We start from the raw sequence: 14,216 nt of genomic DNA on the forward strand, positions 1-14,216 counted from the left end.
TAAATTACAGCAGAGTTGATTGTTATTCTTCCTGTAAGTTCCAACTTAATGCATCAATGCTTCTGGAGGTGGCTTGCAGCACATCTGGAGACAGAGACAATCCACTGACCCTGATTCCAAGAAGAAGATCCCTCAGGCAGGTGTACCAAGGTCTTACAACAATGAGAAAACTGGGTAAGGGAGCATTTGATCACTCTAGGTTGCCTACTTACAGTACCTGTAGAGTGTTGATTGGGGTGTTACTGAAGTGACCTCCAGCAAATCAGCTGGGCAAGCTTTCCTGTCCCCTGGGTGATATCACAGAGACGCAAGAGTGCAGCTTCCTTCAATAAGAAGAGGCTCCATCAGCTGAGTCTCTGCAGAAGACAGAATGCGAGTGCTGGCAAGCCACAACTCTCAGGCTGCCACCACTCTGTGTGCTACCCAATGACCACATGAGTTGGCAGGATCCCTGCAGGAAAATCTATCTATGCTCATTAAGTAGGCAGGGGAAAAAATAACTGGCTAAATCAACAAATTGGTCCCAATGTGCTTAGAAATGACTAACTAATGTGTTATGGTCCAAGTAAGCACATTCTGAGGTTGGCTTAAGCCTAGCTGTTGTTGTTGTTATTGTAGCTGCATGGGTTGGTTCCCTAAGTTGGCAGATGCTTCTAAATTCCTACCAGCTCTTCTTGTATGATACAGACGACCCCCTGTGTTATGGCAGTTTGGGTAATGGAAATTCACCCTTACAGAATTCACAAATCACCACCCAAAAATATGGGATACGGAATAAAAATATGCTCTTATAAAATTTACATGAAAAAAATAAATAAATAAATAAACACAAAAAATATTTTTTTTTCAACTCGCATTTCTTGATGCTTGTGCAGATGTCATGGCTTTGCATTACAGAAAATCGTGAAACAGACCATTTTCTGGGAACACAAACCCCACCAGAATGCAAGAGTTGCCTGTACTGTGATACCAAGATTAGATAATGCTCCAGAAAGAATAATTATTTTCCTTCTTTTGAAATATTTTAGTTAAAAATGTGGTCACACTTTTATAACTATTATAATACAACTTACCAATTGAAAAGCGACACCTTCGTTTAATTGTTTATTATCAAATAATAATGGACTTTTGCAAAGTGCTGGACTATATACATGTATTTTTTTTAAAATTGATGGATTCTCTGAATTGGATTGGTAAGAAAACACTTTGCAAAGCACATTTGAATGCTCAAGCCATAATCAGTCATCAGCTAGTTGAAGGCACAGGTCTCTCTTAATTGAGGAAACACAGTCTACTGCCTCTTGTTAATCAAACCAAGGCACAGTTACACTGAGATATTCAGATTAAACTGCCAGGAATTTTTCTGTAACTGAAGGGTCTTTCTTTTCATCAATATGGTGCTTTCTTTTTTCTCCTCCAATCCCAGTTAGTTCCAGATATCCCCATACGATTGCATGAAAATATATCTTAAATTTAAATTCATATTTATGTTCTGTTAATACATTGATTTATCATTTTCAGCAGAAGTTATGGAGCAAAAATCTCAAATTACCCAATAGTAAAAATAAAAATCAAGCCCTGCTTATATTGTGGTTTTGCTGTACATTCTTGTTTTATCTTTCCAACAACACAAGAATTGCAATGTATTTAATCAAAATTAATGGCATTAATCAACATCAGGTGAAAAACCACCTGCAAAATGTAGTCTGTCACAACTTTGGCTTTGTATTATGACTGCTTGATTCACATTCAACTCCGAAGCAAAGTTAAACAGAATCCAGATGGTCCTATGGGTCATCTTTAAGAATATGGAACTTTTCATGGCCATTTGAGACCAGTGAGTGGAGCTCTGTACACATATTGAAATTTTAGTTGCTTTCTCCTGAGTAGTGTGAGTGGCCAGTGAAAGGTTAAGGTAGTATCATTCAGTAAAGGTAACTAGTATCAATATAGTGCCCTAAATGCAGGAAAATTTCCCAAGGTACTCCACAAGAAGGATTATCAAACAGAATTTGACACCGAGCCACATTAGGCAATATTAGGGGAGGTGACTAAAGGTATGGATATGAAGAGGTAGGTTTTTATCGAACATCTTATTGGAGGTGAAAGAAGTGCAGAGGAAAAGAGATTTAGGGAGGGAATACCAGAGTATATTGCCAGGGCAGGTAAAAGCAAATGAGCAATCGATGAAGCAATAAAAATTGAACCACTGTAAAATCAGATACTGTGGCAGATACACCACAAGATTAGAACCAACAGTTGATAAACATCGAGGACTTGAATGAATGAAGAGTTCATGTAAACCTTGTCTGTGTGCTATGAAAAATGTGCACCTCAGTATAAGTACAGCATTCAACATCAGAGCCCCTGGTAGAAATTGAGCAACCAGGAGATGCTTTTCAATTTCCCTGGATCTGGGAATGAGGAGTTGAGGGTTTAAATTTGTCTTTGGTGTCTGGTGCTAGACAAGTTCATGCCTTGTGCATCTCATGTGCAGGATAACTGCACAACTGACCTCTGACTGCTGGTCAGGTGTGGAGGAGAGCACAACTTCTGATCGATATTCATGCATGCAATTAGCCCTAATGATCAAAAACTAATGTGTTTAATGAACGTCACCTATTGTAAAATGTAAGCACTGTCCATCATAAACCTGAACTTTTGGTTGCCAGTTATTTTAAAACATTTGTGCACTATTCATCCACTGTTACACAATGAAACGTCCTAACCTTCAAGTTTGTCAGGAACTACAGATGCATCATCGCTATAGGATCTCAGCTGTTTCTCATATGAAAAGCCTGGAATATAAAGAACAACAATTAATAATAATATTATTGCATGCCTCAATCCAATGGCTTGTCCAGAGCACCTCATTTGAACAATGATAATTGTATGGTTAAAAAAAGCCATCTTGGCTGAGGTATATACTGAGATCAGATTCATGGTAGCACAATGGTACAGTGTTGTTATATTGATTTTTGGGTCAGTAATTTATTCTGTAATGTGGTAGAACTCAATTTACTACTTGTTGTGTTCAAGCAGATGGATTGTTCAACTTTGAAAAGTTGAGTGCTGGCAATTTGTACAACCACTTACACTGCTCAGAAGTCAGTGAGAAGAACATTCCCTGGGTAGGTGGATAGATGGAATTAAAAAGGAATGCTTTAAGATTGTTGACAATGTTCCTCATTGGACATTAATGGGATAAATTTTTACTTGATTGCTAAGATGAAACAAATGAAAAGGAATATTAAAAGGTTTGTACAACTACTGGCAGATACTACTGCACCTTATCAGCGTCTACAACTGTAGATGAATTACCCACTTACATTTTTAAGGAGGGATCCAATCTAACCGAAGTGCATATGAATTCAAAAAAATGTGAGAAGCTGAAATACTAAACTCAGAAGAACGTAAGATGTCTTCTGAATCTGTAGTCTAATAATGGAAGTTGAATCTGCAGTGTTGTAATTGTGTAATAAGCACTTCAAAGTATACCTCTACTGAGGCTTGCTTATTCATTTGCACCCATCTTTTTTGGCTTAACTTTAGATTTCTACATCCCAGATTTTGCTAACGACACCCTTCATACTTGTTTTACAATTGCAACAGTCAGTGATATCCAAGAATTTTGTTCCATTTTAATACCTATTTTGATATTGAATTTTTAAAGGGTTATGGCAAAAGGACAAAATGAGACAAAATGATTCTTGGGAGCAGGCCAGTCTCAACAAATAGAGACACCGTATGCTATAAAATTTTACCATTTTAAATGAAATTTAGAAATTCTTCCTCAATTCCAGATATAAAACCAGCTGCATATTATACTCTAATTCTTAAATTCATTTCTGTTGACTTCAAAGGTATATAATAAGAGCTGTACTGTGCATGCATGTGCAACTAAGGACAAATTTCCCTTCCTTGCTGTATAAGGATCTCTAGTCTCATAATATCTGAATTTATGAGTTGATCATAGAAGACCTAATTTTGCTCATAGTGCTTTGTCAGGTATCTGTGCTAATTGATAAATCAAGCACATTTCCTTCAGGGACAGGAGCAGATCATCCTTCAGTTCAATTAGATCAGGGCTGAACTGTACCTTGAATCCATTTACCTGCTTTTCTTCCAAGTCCCTTGATGGTCCTACCCAATAAAATTATATTGATCTCATTCTTAAAAGTTCAATAGAACCAACATCCATTGGCTCTGGGGAGAGTTCCAAGTTTCCACTACTTTATGCATGCAAAAATGGTTTCCAATTTCTAAAGTGCTTATAACTCTAATTTTAAGATTACGCTGCTTTGTTCTGAATTCTTTGGCCAGAGGATGTACTCTCTCTGCTTATGCTCTACCATTTTTACCATTATCTGGATGATAGTATTTTCTGTATTCAACTTGTTTGAACTAATGAGGGGAACTAACAGCATTTACCATCATTACATTGAGATCCCAACCTAGTGAGTCTGCAATATAGGACTACTTGCATGCTTAACAGCACCAAGCATTCTCAGAATCAAATGCAAGGTCTGCAGCCCTACTACACCAAGTATGGCAGTGGGCAATTAAGCAACTAATGAGAGGAAGAGGCTCCAAGAATAAACTCATCCTCAATGATGCTGGGGTCCAGCATGTGAACACTTGAAGGCTGAAACAGTCACAGCCAACAATGTCAAAGAGATGATCCATCTCAGCTTCCTCTGGAGATTCTCAGTCTCCAACCAAATCAATTCACTCCATGTAACCTCAATAAATGGCTGAGAGCACTAGATGCAGCACCCTAGCTGTAGTACTGAAGACTTACATTTGAAAACCAGCTGTGTCTCTGGGTACTTGAAGGAGACCTTTTTCACCCAAAGAGTGGTGAATACCTGGAATACCTGCCTGAGAAAGTGGTAGAAGCAGAGTCCCTGATAACATTTAAGAAATGTCTTAACAAGCACTTGAATTGTCTGGACATAAAAGGCTATGGGCCAAGATTCGAAAGATGGGATTAGTACGAATCGGGGCTTACTGGTTGGCTTGGACATGGTGGGCTAAATAGCCTGTTTCCATATGTATGACTATATGACTCTATTCAAGCCATTCCACTGGGCTGGCACCTGTCCAGCAATGTGGAAAATTGCTCTCATATGCTTTGCTCACAATAAGTAAGACAATTCCAATCCAACTAATCCAACTGCCCAATAGGCCTACTGTCAATCATCAGCAAGGTTATGGAGGCCATCAATGACAATGCTTCCAAGCTGCACTTACTCACCAATCACCTACTCATTGATGCCTAGTTTGGGTTTTCCAGGAACACTCAGCTCCAGCCTCATTGCAGCCTTTGTTCAAACATGGACCAAGAAGAGGTGAATTCTGGACGTGAGATGGGAGAGACTGCCCCGGACAAAAAGGCAGCATTTGACCCAATGTGGCATCAAGGCACTCTGGTGGAAACTGAAGTCAAAGGGCATCAAAGGGAAAACACACCAGTGGTTGGACTCACTTATCACACAAAGGAAGATTGAAGTGGTTGTTGACAGTACTTTCCAAAACGCAGCAACCTGCAGTTATATAAATCAATAGCTGATCTGCATTCAATTGCACATGGCCAACTAACAACAAAATGACAAATCTGATGAAAATGATGGAAATGAATTGTTGTATTCTGATTAAAGTTCAATAAATTGAGTGTGTCCCATCCTGGCAATTAATGGATGGTGATTAATTGATTAATAAATTAAGGATCAAAGAAGTCAAAGGATACAAGGATAGTGCAGGAAAGTGGAGCTGAGGTAAAAGATCAGCCACGAGGGTCAGATTGGCCTATTCCTGTTTCTTTTTCTTATGCCCTATTAAACCATCAGATCAACTTGAAACTTCAGTTGTTTCTATAACATTATTCCCCATCTCTTGTCTGCTGAAGAATAACAACTCACCATCTGGTGTCTGCGCAATTAGGGAAGATCTGCGTTTAGACCAAAGAAGGAAATTTCAGATACCCAGACTAAAATTCCTGCAGGATCTTGATTAATTGACAGGAAGCATAGGCTCACGGGCCAGGTGCCTTGGGGCAGGGGAGACAAGTTACTGTGAGTCCAGAAAGGTTAACTCCAGGGTTGGAAGGGAAACAGCTTTGGTGAAATAGGTTCAGTGAGCCTTGTAACTGCAATATGTGGAATAGGTAGTCAAGACTTGAGGCAGGAAATTAGCTGCTCCCTTGACATATTAGCAGAGCCTCTATGAGGTCACTCAGGGTCATAGGTACAAGATTCAGTGGAGTGAAATGGTTTGTAAAATGCTTCACTTTTACTACTACTGTCAGCTATTTCTCCCATGGCCTTTAAGACAGAGAAGCACCTTCATCTGAAAGCAACTGTCATTCTTTGTTCACTGTATTTTATTTCTTTAAAGGTTTTACCTAAAATCTAATGTTGGCACAAATTTGTCAATGAATTCAATGGGTTGATGATTGAAGTTATGACAGTCATTTTTATCATTATCTTTCATGCAGTCAGACTCAGCAATTCCATTGTAGTAATTTGTCCCAGTGCGGCCATTAACAGAAATATAATAAAATCTAAAAGGGGTTATTCAATGTGATACAGAACTTTCCTATCCTTCCTCCGCAGGGTTACAACCACTGTATAATTTTTGTTTCTTATGAAATTAATCACTTCCAGATACCTTAGCGGACAAAATTGGAATTAGATGAAAACAGTCTTAAAGAGGGTGAGAAACTTATCGATAATACTCTTCCTTTCAAGACACACATAAATTCTGCCTACCCAGTTTGTTGGAATTTAGTGTAGGACTTTTTTTAAATCCTTGCCTTTCAACTCTGTATTAAATGTTCGTACTTTCTTACAATTTTTTAGATATTAACTAAATTGTAACCACTGAACTAAGCCAGTTATAAATATTAACTGATGTATAGATTATCGTTGATTTTTTTCTGTAAGCAAATACCCTTGAGTAAACCAAAGGAATTTTTTGTCAGCAGTAATGTTTAAAAAAAGATCTATGTACAGTGGAAGCTCACTTATCCGTTAAGTTTACCTTATCCATCAGGACTTTTGCAGACTAAGCTTTCTAAGGGACATCGTATGCAGACACAAACGAACCCCACAACTCAATTTAGGTCCAACTCAATTTGTTATTTGTATTATGTGGGTTTATTTCTATGTCTAGATTATTGCCACTCCATTCATAGAAGTCCAAAATGTGTTTTTCTCCTGACCATTTATCAATTTATATTATACACTGGGGGCCAACTCCACTGGAGTAGATAATGAGAGGTTCTGCTGTAACAATTTTAAACAGATAACCAGTCTAAAATCATCGTTGATCGTGGAACGTCACATTAGGATTTAAGCTGTATTTAGCACTGTTCCTTGTGGGTGGTTACTCTGCAGAATGATTATAGGAACAAAACTGCAGGCATTTCGGACATCAGCTGTAGGATGCCAAGCTGATGAGTGGAGCATCTCTGCCAGCTTTTCATCCACATTAGTGCCAGGTAGCTGGGCTTAAAGCAAAACTCCTGCCAACATCAGAATGGAATCAGTGTGAAACCTTTTTGGCTCATAGTCAGAATCCAGATAGGATGAAGATCTTAGAGCTTTTGAGTCATATGACACAGAAAAGGCCCTTTGACACATCATGTCCATGGCAACCATCAGGTATCTATCTATACTAATCCTGTTTACCAGCACTTGGTCTGTACCTTTCTATACCTTGGTGATTCAATTGCTTGTCTAGATATTTCTTTAATGTTATGAGAGTACCTGCCCCCATCACCATCCACTCAGGCAGTGCATTCCAGATTCCAAGCACCCTCTGGTTGAAAAAGTTCTCCTCAGATCCCCTCAAAATCTCTTTCTCTTTCCTTTAAGCCTATGTCCTCGAGTTTTAGATACCACAGCCATGGGGAAAAGTTTCTCACTATCTCCCCTATCTCTGCTCCTCATAATTTTGCTTGACTCTATCAGCTCACTTCTGAGTCTCCTCCTCTCCAAGAAAAACAAGGTCTATCCAGTCTCTCCTCATTACTGAAATGCTCCATCCCAGTAACATTCTCGTGAGTTTCCTCTGCACCCTCTCCAATACAATCATATCCTTCCTATAGTTTGGTGACCTGAACTATACACACTACTCCAGCTATAGCCTATGTTAGAACATAGAACAGTACAGCACAGGAACAGGCCCTTCAGCCCACTATGTCTGTGTTGACCATGATGCCAATTTAAACTGCACATTTGCCTGCACATGGTCTATATCCCTCCATGTCCGGCCTATTCCAGGGTCGATTCATCAAGCAAATACACACTGATCTCCTTAAAGAGTATTGGACAATAGAACATTATATCCCATCAGGTGAAACTTCACATGGTGGCACCTTTATAGAGATTTGTGTGTGTGGTACTGATAAAGGAGCAAACTGCATCTCTGACCAAAATGCATACCAGCTCTCCAAGGACACTTGTATATGATTTTATCAAATGTCACTATTTCTGTTAATATCCAAGACTCATTCTGAATCCACTGAATTATCTTTTTGGAGACTGAAGAAAGCCGAGCAGCATGAGGAGGTGTACTGAAGCTGCTGCTCAACATTTAATGTTCTCTTTTATATGTTTAAAAATTCCTCTGAAGCTCCATTGGTAAATGTCTTGTTCATACAGAAATGAACTGGACAAGGTCTGTGCTGAGCTGGCTGATCTCTGCTCTGTCAGTGGTGAAGATAGTACAATGGTCTCATTGAGACTGAGCCAAGGAGGGGAACAAGTAAGGTCAGAGTTCCTGCTCTTAGTCTCTTCCTGGTCTTTTGCAAATGTAAAAGGAATCAGCCCCAGCTGTGATGGGCTCTCATCATCAAACTGTTTGCCAACTCTCACTCTTTAAGATGATACTCAAAAAGTAACCACATGATCTTTGGGCATGTGAGGCTAATCCTTGGGGAAGGGACAAGTTTGGAAAAATTTTCGACAACTGCATATCTTCAAAACAAAACAACTGGTTGACAACTAATCAAAAACTCACATTGGTGTGCCAAATTCAAAAAGCAAATTCATGAACGACATTCAGTCAGAAGATTCATCACCCCATGTCTATAATTTCTTAAGTTATTTTCATTCCATTTCTTCATCTATGCCAAAGCACTGCAACAAATATAACCTTATTTATTCCAGTGCTTAAACCAGTATCTCCTTCAATAACATATTCATGTTAAATTTTATGAAGTGTTAGACATTTTTTAAGAGAGAAAACAGGGCAAATACTGTTGAATAAATTAAAAACAATGCACCTTACAATGTTATTGTGCAGAGTTTGGGTGATGCAGTGGTTCTACAGGTAACGCTGCTGTCTCAGAGCACAAGCGACCCAGGTTTGATTCTGAACTCTGGTGCTAATTGTGTGGAGTTTATGCATCCTGTGACCACGTGGGTTTCCCCTGGCTGCTACAGTTTCATTCCACATCCCAAAGACGTGCTGGTATCAGGTTAATTGGCTGCTATAAATTACCCCAGATGAAGGGGGTCATAGCAGAATCAGGGGATGGTAATGGGCATGTGTGAGAGAATAAGGTACAGGGAAATATGGGTGAATGAGGTTGATAAGACAGCTCTGAGAAATGGCATGGACTCAATGGACTGAATCGGCTTCTTCTACGTCAAAAGGAAACTTGAAAACCCACTGTGATCTATGTGACTGCTCCCAAAATAAATACACTTGTGCAGACAATGCAGACTCCGGATTAGACTCAAATCCTGAGGACAACCAATTCAATTTACATTGCATACACTGCACATCAGTGAAACAGCCATTCTGATTTTAGAAGTTAATATTCTTACAGAACAGTCAATCTACTGACTCTGATTTTACCTTCGGGATTGCTGGACTGAGTAAGATAACCTTCATTAGGCACGTACATGGAAGGACAGCCAGGAATATCTAGAGGAAAGACAAATCATTGTTGGTTATAATGAGGCACTGCAGTTTCATCAGTAAATCAGCAGCATGGGTAACAATAAACCTGCCCACTTTAATTGACTGATTGAGGCATGCCTCAAGTAAGAGTATCAGTGTTAAAAAGTATAAGAGTACAGCCAAATATCAGTAAATGGCAATCTATCCTCAACACAAAACTTTCAGAAATAATACATGAAATGAGCTGTAAGTGCATTATATATTAAACTTAAGTCCACCCTTATTTAACAACTCCATTATTCAATGAATTCAGTTTTATTTCAAATGGATTTCAAATTGGCCTGGAATTTGCATTGAGGGGAAATAGTGCTTCCCATTACCTTAATAAAAGCTGCTCACAGAGATGTACAGAGCTCTATGGCAAGAACTTCCCCTTGTCTGATGCCTGCTGCTATCAAAGTGATCCCTGGCATCCAGCAGATGTGATACCACCAACTTAGGCTGAGCAGCCAATCAAATTAAAGAAGTCTCACATAGTCAGCCAGAACGTAATATTAATTAACTTTTCAAACATTATACAGAGTGCTAAATAAAGACAGCAACATACACATTTTGATTAAAGTAAAAGCTGAAATATTATAAACAAGTTAAAAATAAAGTCTGATTTCAAAATCTCATTTTGAAATTTCCTTGTTAGGATATTAGCTTTGTTGTTAGATAACTTGCTATGCAATAATTACAACTTAGTTGGAGTTCAATAATTACAGCTCTGGGACATTATTGAAAGTGTTTGTGAAGGTAGTCTCCTGAACCCATCCGTCTTCAATGACACTCCTTCCATCATGACGTTGGAAGTGGGGACATTTGCTGATGACTTATCTGTGACTTAATTGCTACTCCTGCAGCAATGCCTGAACCTACACCTCTACCACCAAGAAGGACAAGGGCAGCAGTTGCATGGGAACATCATCACCAACAGGTTCCACTCCAAGCCACACCATCCTGGTTTAGGACCTTTCTTTCATTTTCTTTGGGTCTAATCCTGCAATTCCCTGCCCTTCCACATTTGGGGGGAGCACCTTCACTAGAAGGATTACAGAGGTTTAAGATGTTGGCTCACCAACACCTTCTCAGGGACAACTATAGATGGGCAATAAATAATAAACAACACCATTAAGATCACAATTAGATCCCATAATTAAGTGTAAAGCTTTTGGGATATTTTACATAGAAAGCATCCTATCTGGATGCATCACGGCTTGGTACAGCAACTGCTCTGCCCAGGACCGCAGGAAACTGCAGAGTTGTGGACACAGCCCAGCGTGTCACAGAAACCAGCCTTCCCTCCTTGCACTCTGTCTTTACCTCTCACTGCCTTGGTGAAGCAGCCAGCATAATCAAAGACCCCACGCACCCGGGTCATTCTCTCTTCTCTCCTCTTCCATCGGGTAGAAGATACAGGAGCCTGAGGGCATGTACCACCAGGCTTAAGGATAGCTTCTATCTCACTGTGATAAGACTATTGAACGGTTCCCTTATATGATGAGATGGACTCTGACCTCATGATCTACCTTGTTGTGACCTTGCACCTTATGGCACTGCACTTTCTCTGTAGCTGTGACACTTTACTCTGTACCGTTATTGTTTTTACCTGTACTACCTCAATGCACTCTGTACTAACTCAATGTAACTGCACTGTGTAATGAATTGACCTGTACGATCGGTACGCAAGACAAGTTTTTCACTGTACCTCGGTACAAGTGACAATAATAAACCAACACCAATATCAATACCAATTTTGTGAGAACCTGAAATTCACAATGTTTCAAGTAGTTTCGGCTTGATTGCACTGAGAAAGCTTCAATCCACAGCCACTGAGGGTGCACTGCAACCCTGAAAGCAATGTTGTGTGATTTCTGCAATAAATTATTCTAATAAATGCAGGTCTTTATTTTTTCCATATGGGACTGTACACTTTCTAACTGAGTCATTGGGGAGACCTGAATACACATCTATTAGCAAATTAAGCTCTCCATCCCTGTGATCATCACAGAGTTAATAAGCTATGAAAACTGAAGTGTACGCCTGGATTAAAACTGGTGTATAAACAATTTATGTATTCATAAATTCAGACCATAAAAGGGAATCTATTCAATGCAAAGGTCGCACAATAGGAAATCCCCTCCTAGTAGCTCTCCATTCATAATGATTTTTTTTCCACAAAGACATAACATGAGCCACAAATCAAAAAGAATTCATGTGCTTGATTTCATGGAGAATTTGTATTAATGATGTGTACAGAAGTTGTACAGAAGTATAATTATAGAGCACAGTGGATTAGTCATCACCCAGCTTTACCATCCGTCTCTTTCAAATGTGAGTCTGGAAGATTTCCAGATGTGGGATTCGCTTCCCTCATTTTACTTGGGAGTGCAGGAAGGGTTAGCTTCACCATTCCTGACTTAGGAAAGGAAAAAGCTGTTAATATTTCTATTTTGGAGAACAACAGGAGAGAGAGGAAAGAGGCTCAAAAAATATCTTTGCAAATTAAATATTTAAGGAGCATTTAAGCAGGAAATACATGTTCAAGTATTCCCTATTTGGATGTTAGTTTTTTTTTGCCCATCTAATGGGGTGGTGATAATATAGGATCTTGATGCACAGAGTTGGATTTCCTGCTCCAATGGACTTCCCAATCATTCAGCGTGTTGGCAGAGCAGGAGGGGAAAATTTTGATAAGTTCTTGTCACTAATGTTCAACTTCAATATATTCATCAATAGTTGGGGAGGCTGCAGATTCTGGGGTGTGGTGAGTGCCCAGCCCGGCAGTGGCCTAAATTTATCTGCCAGATGCCCCTGGGGAGATTTTTGGTGGGAAGTTTCAAAATAGTAGCGCAGTACTCAGTGTTAATGTAATGTCTTAATTAATTTAAACCCAGCCAAAACACTGCTGCCTGTGCCCTGACTTGCATTGTTCCTTTCACCTAAGAACCCAGTGCTTGGTGACACACACAGGCTCTTGATTAAGCAATAGCCCAGTTTTAGAAATTCTACACTCAGTTTCAATCCCTCCACGGTTTCATCCCTCTCTGCTTCCATTACCTCCTCTGGTCCTCCAACCCTTTGGGATAACTGTGGTCATCCATTTCTGGACTCTTGTGTATCCCTGATTTTAAGTGGTCCACTGCTGGCTGTCAGGCCTTCAGCTCTGAAGTCCGAAGCTCTGAAATTAACTTCTGACCTTTTCTTTTATTTGTTTTCTTCCTTTAAGACATTCCTCATAACCTACCTTTTGACCAGACATCTACCCACAGAGCTCTGTATAGTATCAAACCCTCAGCGATAACACTCCTATGAAATACCTTGGGATGTTTTACTGTTTCAATGGCCAGATGTCAATGTTGTTATATCTACCACTCTTTTCAATTGGGCCACTGCACTGTAATAAATTTATCCTCTTGTCTTCCTTATGCGTCTTTAACTCCTTGCACACCCCAAAGATTCCATGAGTACACTTAATCTTTTGGGGTTTATTGGACTCAGGCATAATTCATACTCAGAGTCTGTGATTGCATGACCTAGTAAGGCACAAAAAAAAGCTGCTGCATCTCCATTGTTGCAGTGTCAGAGCCATTCCACTGTAGAGAAAACCACCATCTCTTGCAGAACCTGCTGCAGCAATACATCCAAACATGCCCAGCATAAACCACTGAAAAATAATCAGGAGCATAATCCTGCCTTCTCCTTTCTCTTTCTAGCCTGTGTCAGAAGTGGTTGCAGAATCCAACTGGTCATCTAGCTGAGACCAGCTGCTTCAAAATGGCCCAGCAAAGGAACAGGACTTATTCTTTTGGGTTGGGTCATCTTCCGTTCTTCCATTACAGAAGATGCTGTAATATCCTTATGACCCAGCCAGACTCTTCATGCACCACTGTGCTTCAGCATAGTAGTAGTATAACTGCATCAGCCAAGGAAGGAAACTCAACATGGGTACCTGGATCATGTTGCCGTCAGGTGGATGTTAGAGATCCCATAACACTGGTTCAAAGGAGAACATAGAACATAGAACACTACAGCACAGTACAGGCCCTTCGGCCCACAATGTTGTGCTGATATTTTATCTTGCTCTAAGATCTATCTAACCCTTCCCTCCCACATAGCTCCCCATTTCTCTATTATTCATTTGCCTATCTAAGAGTCTCTTAAATGTCCCTAATGTATCTGCCCCCACAACCTCTGCAGGCAGCGTGTTCCATTCACCCACCACTCTCTGTGTAAAAAACTCACCCCTGACATTCCCCTTA

General features: G+C 39.7%; 1 protein-coding gene across 1 annotated transcript in view; it reads right to left on the minus strand.

Annotated features, from left to right (window-relative positions):
• Window positions 1–14,216, minus strand: part of etv4 (ETS variant transcription factor 4) — a 99,820-nt gene that overhangs the window by 17,000 nt on the left and 68,604 nt on the right. Inside the window, exons 9-10 of the mRNA XM_052038781.1 lie at window positions 9,868–9,936; window positions 2,730–2,798 (exon numbers count right to left, since the gene is read on the minus strand). Of these exons, the coding sequence (XP_051894741.1) occupies window positions 2,730–2,798; window positions 9,868–9,936 (138 nt within the window). The remainder of the gene's footprint in view (window positions 1–2,729; window positions 2,799–9,867; window positions 9,937–14,216) is intronic.

This window comes from Pristis pectinata, chromosome 25 (genome assembly GCF_009764475.1).
Source record: "Pristis pectinata isolate sPriPec2 chromosome 25, sPriPec2.1.pri, whole genome shotgun sequence".
Classification (NCBI taxonomy): Eukaryota; Metazoa; Chordata; class Chondrichthyes; order Rhinopristiformes; family Pristidae; genus Pristis; species Pristis pectinata.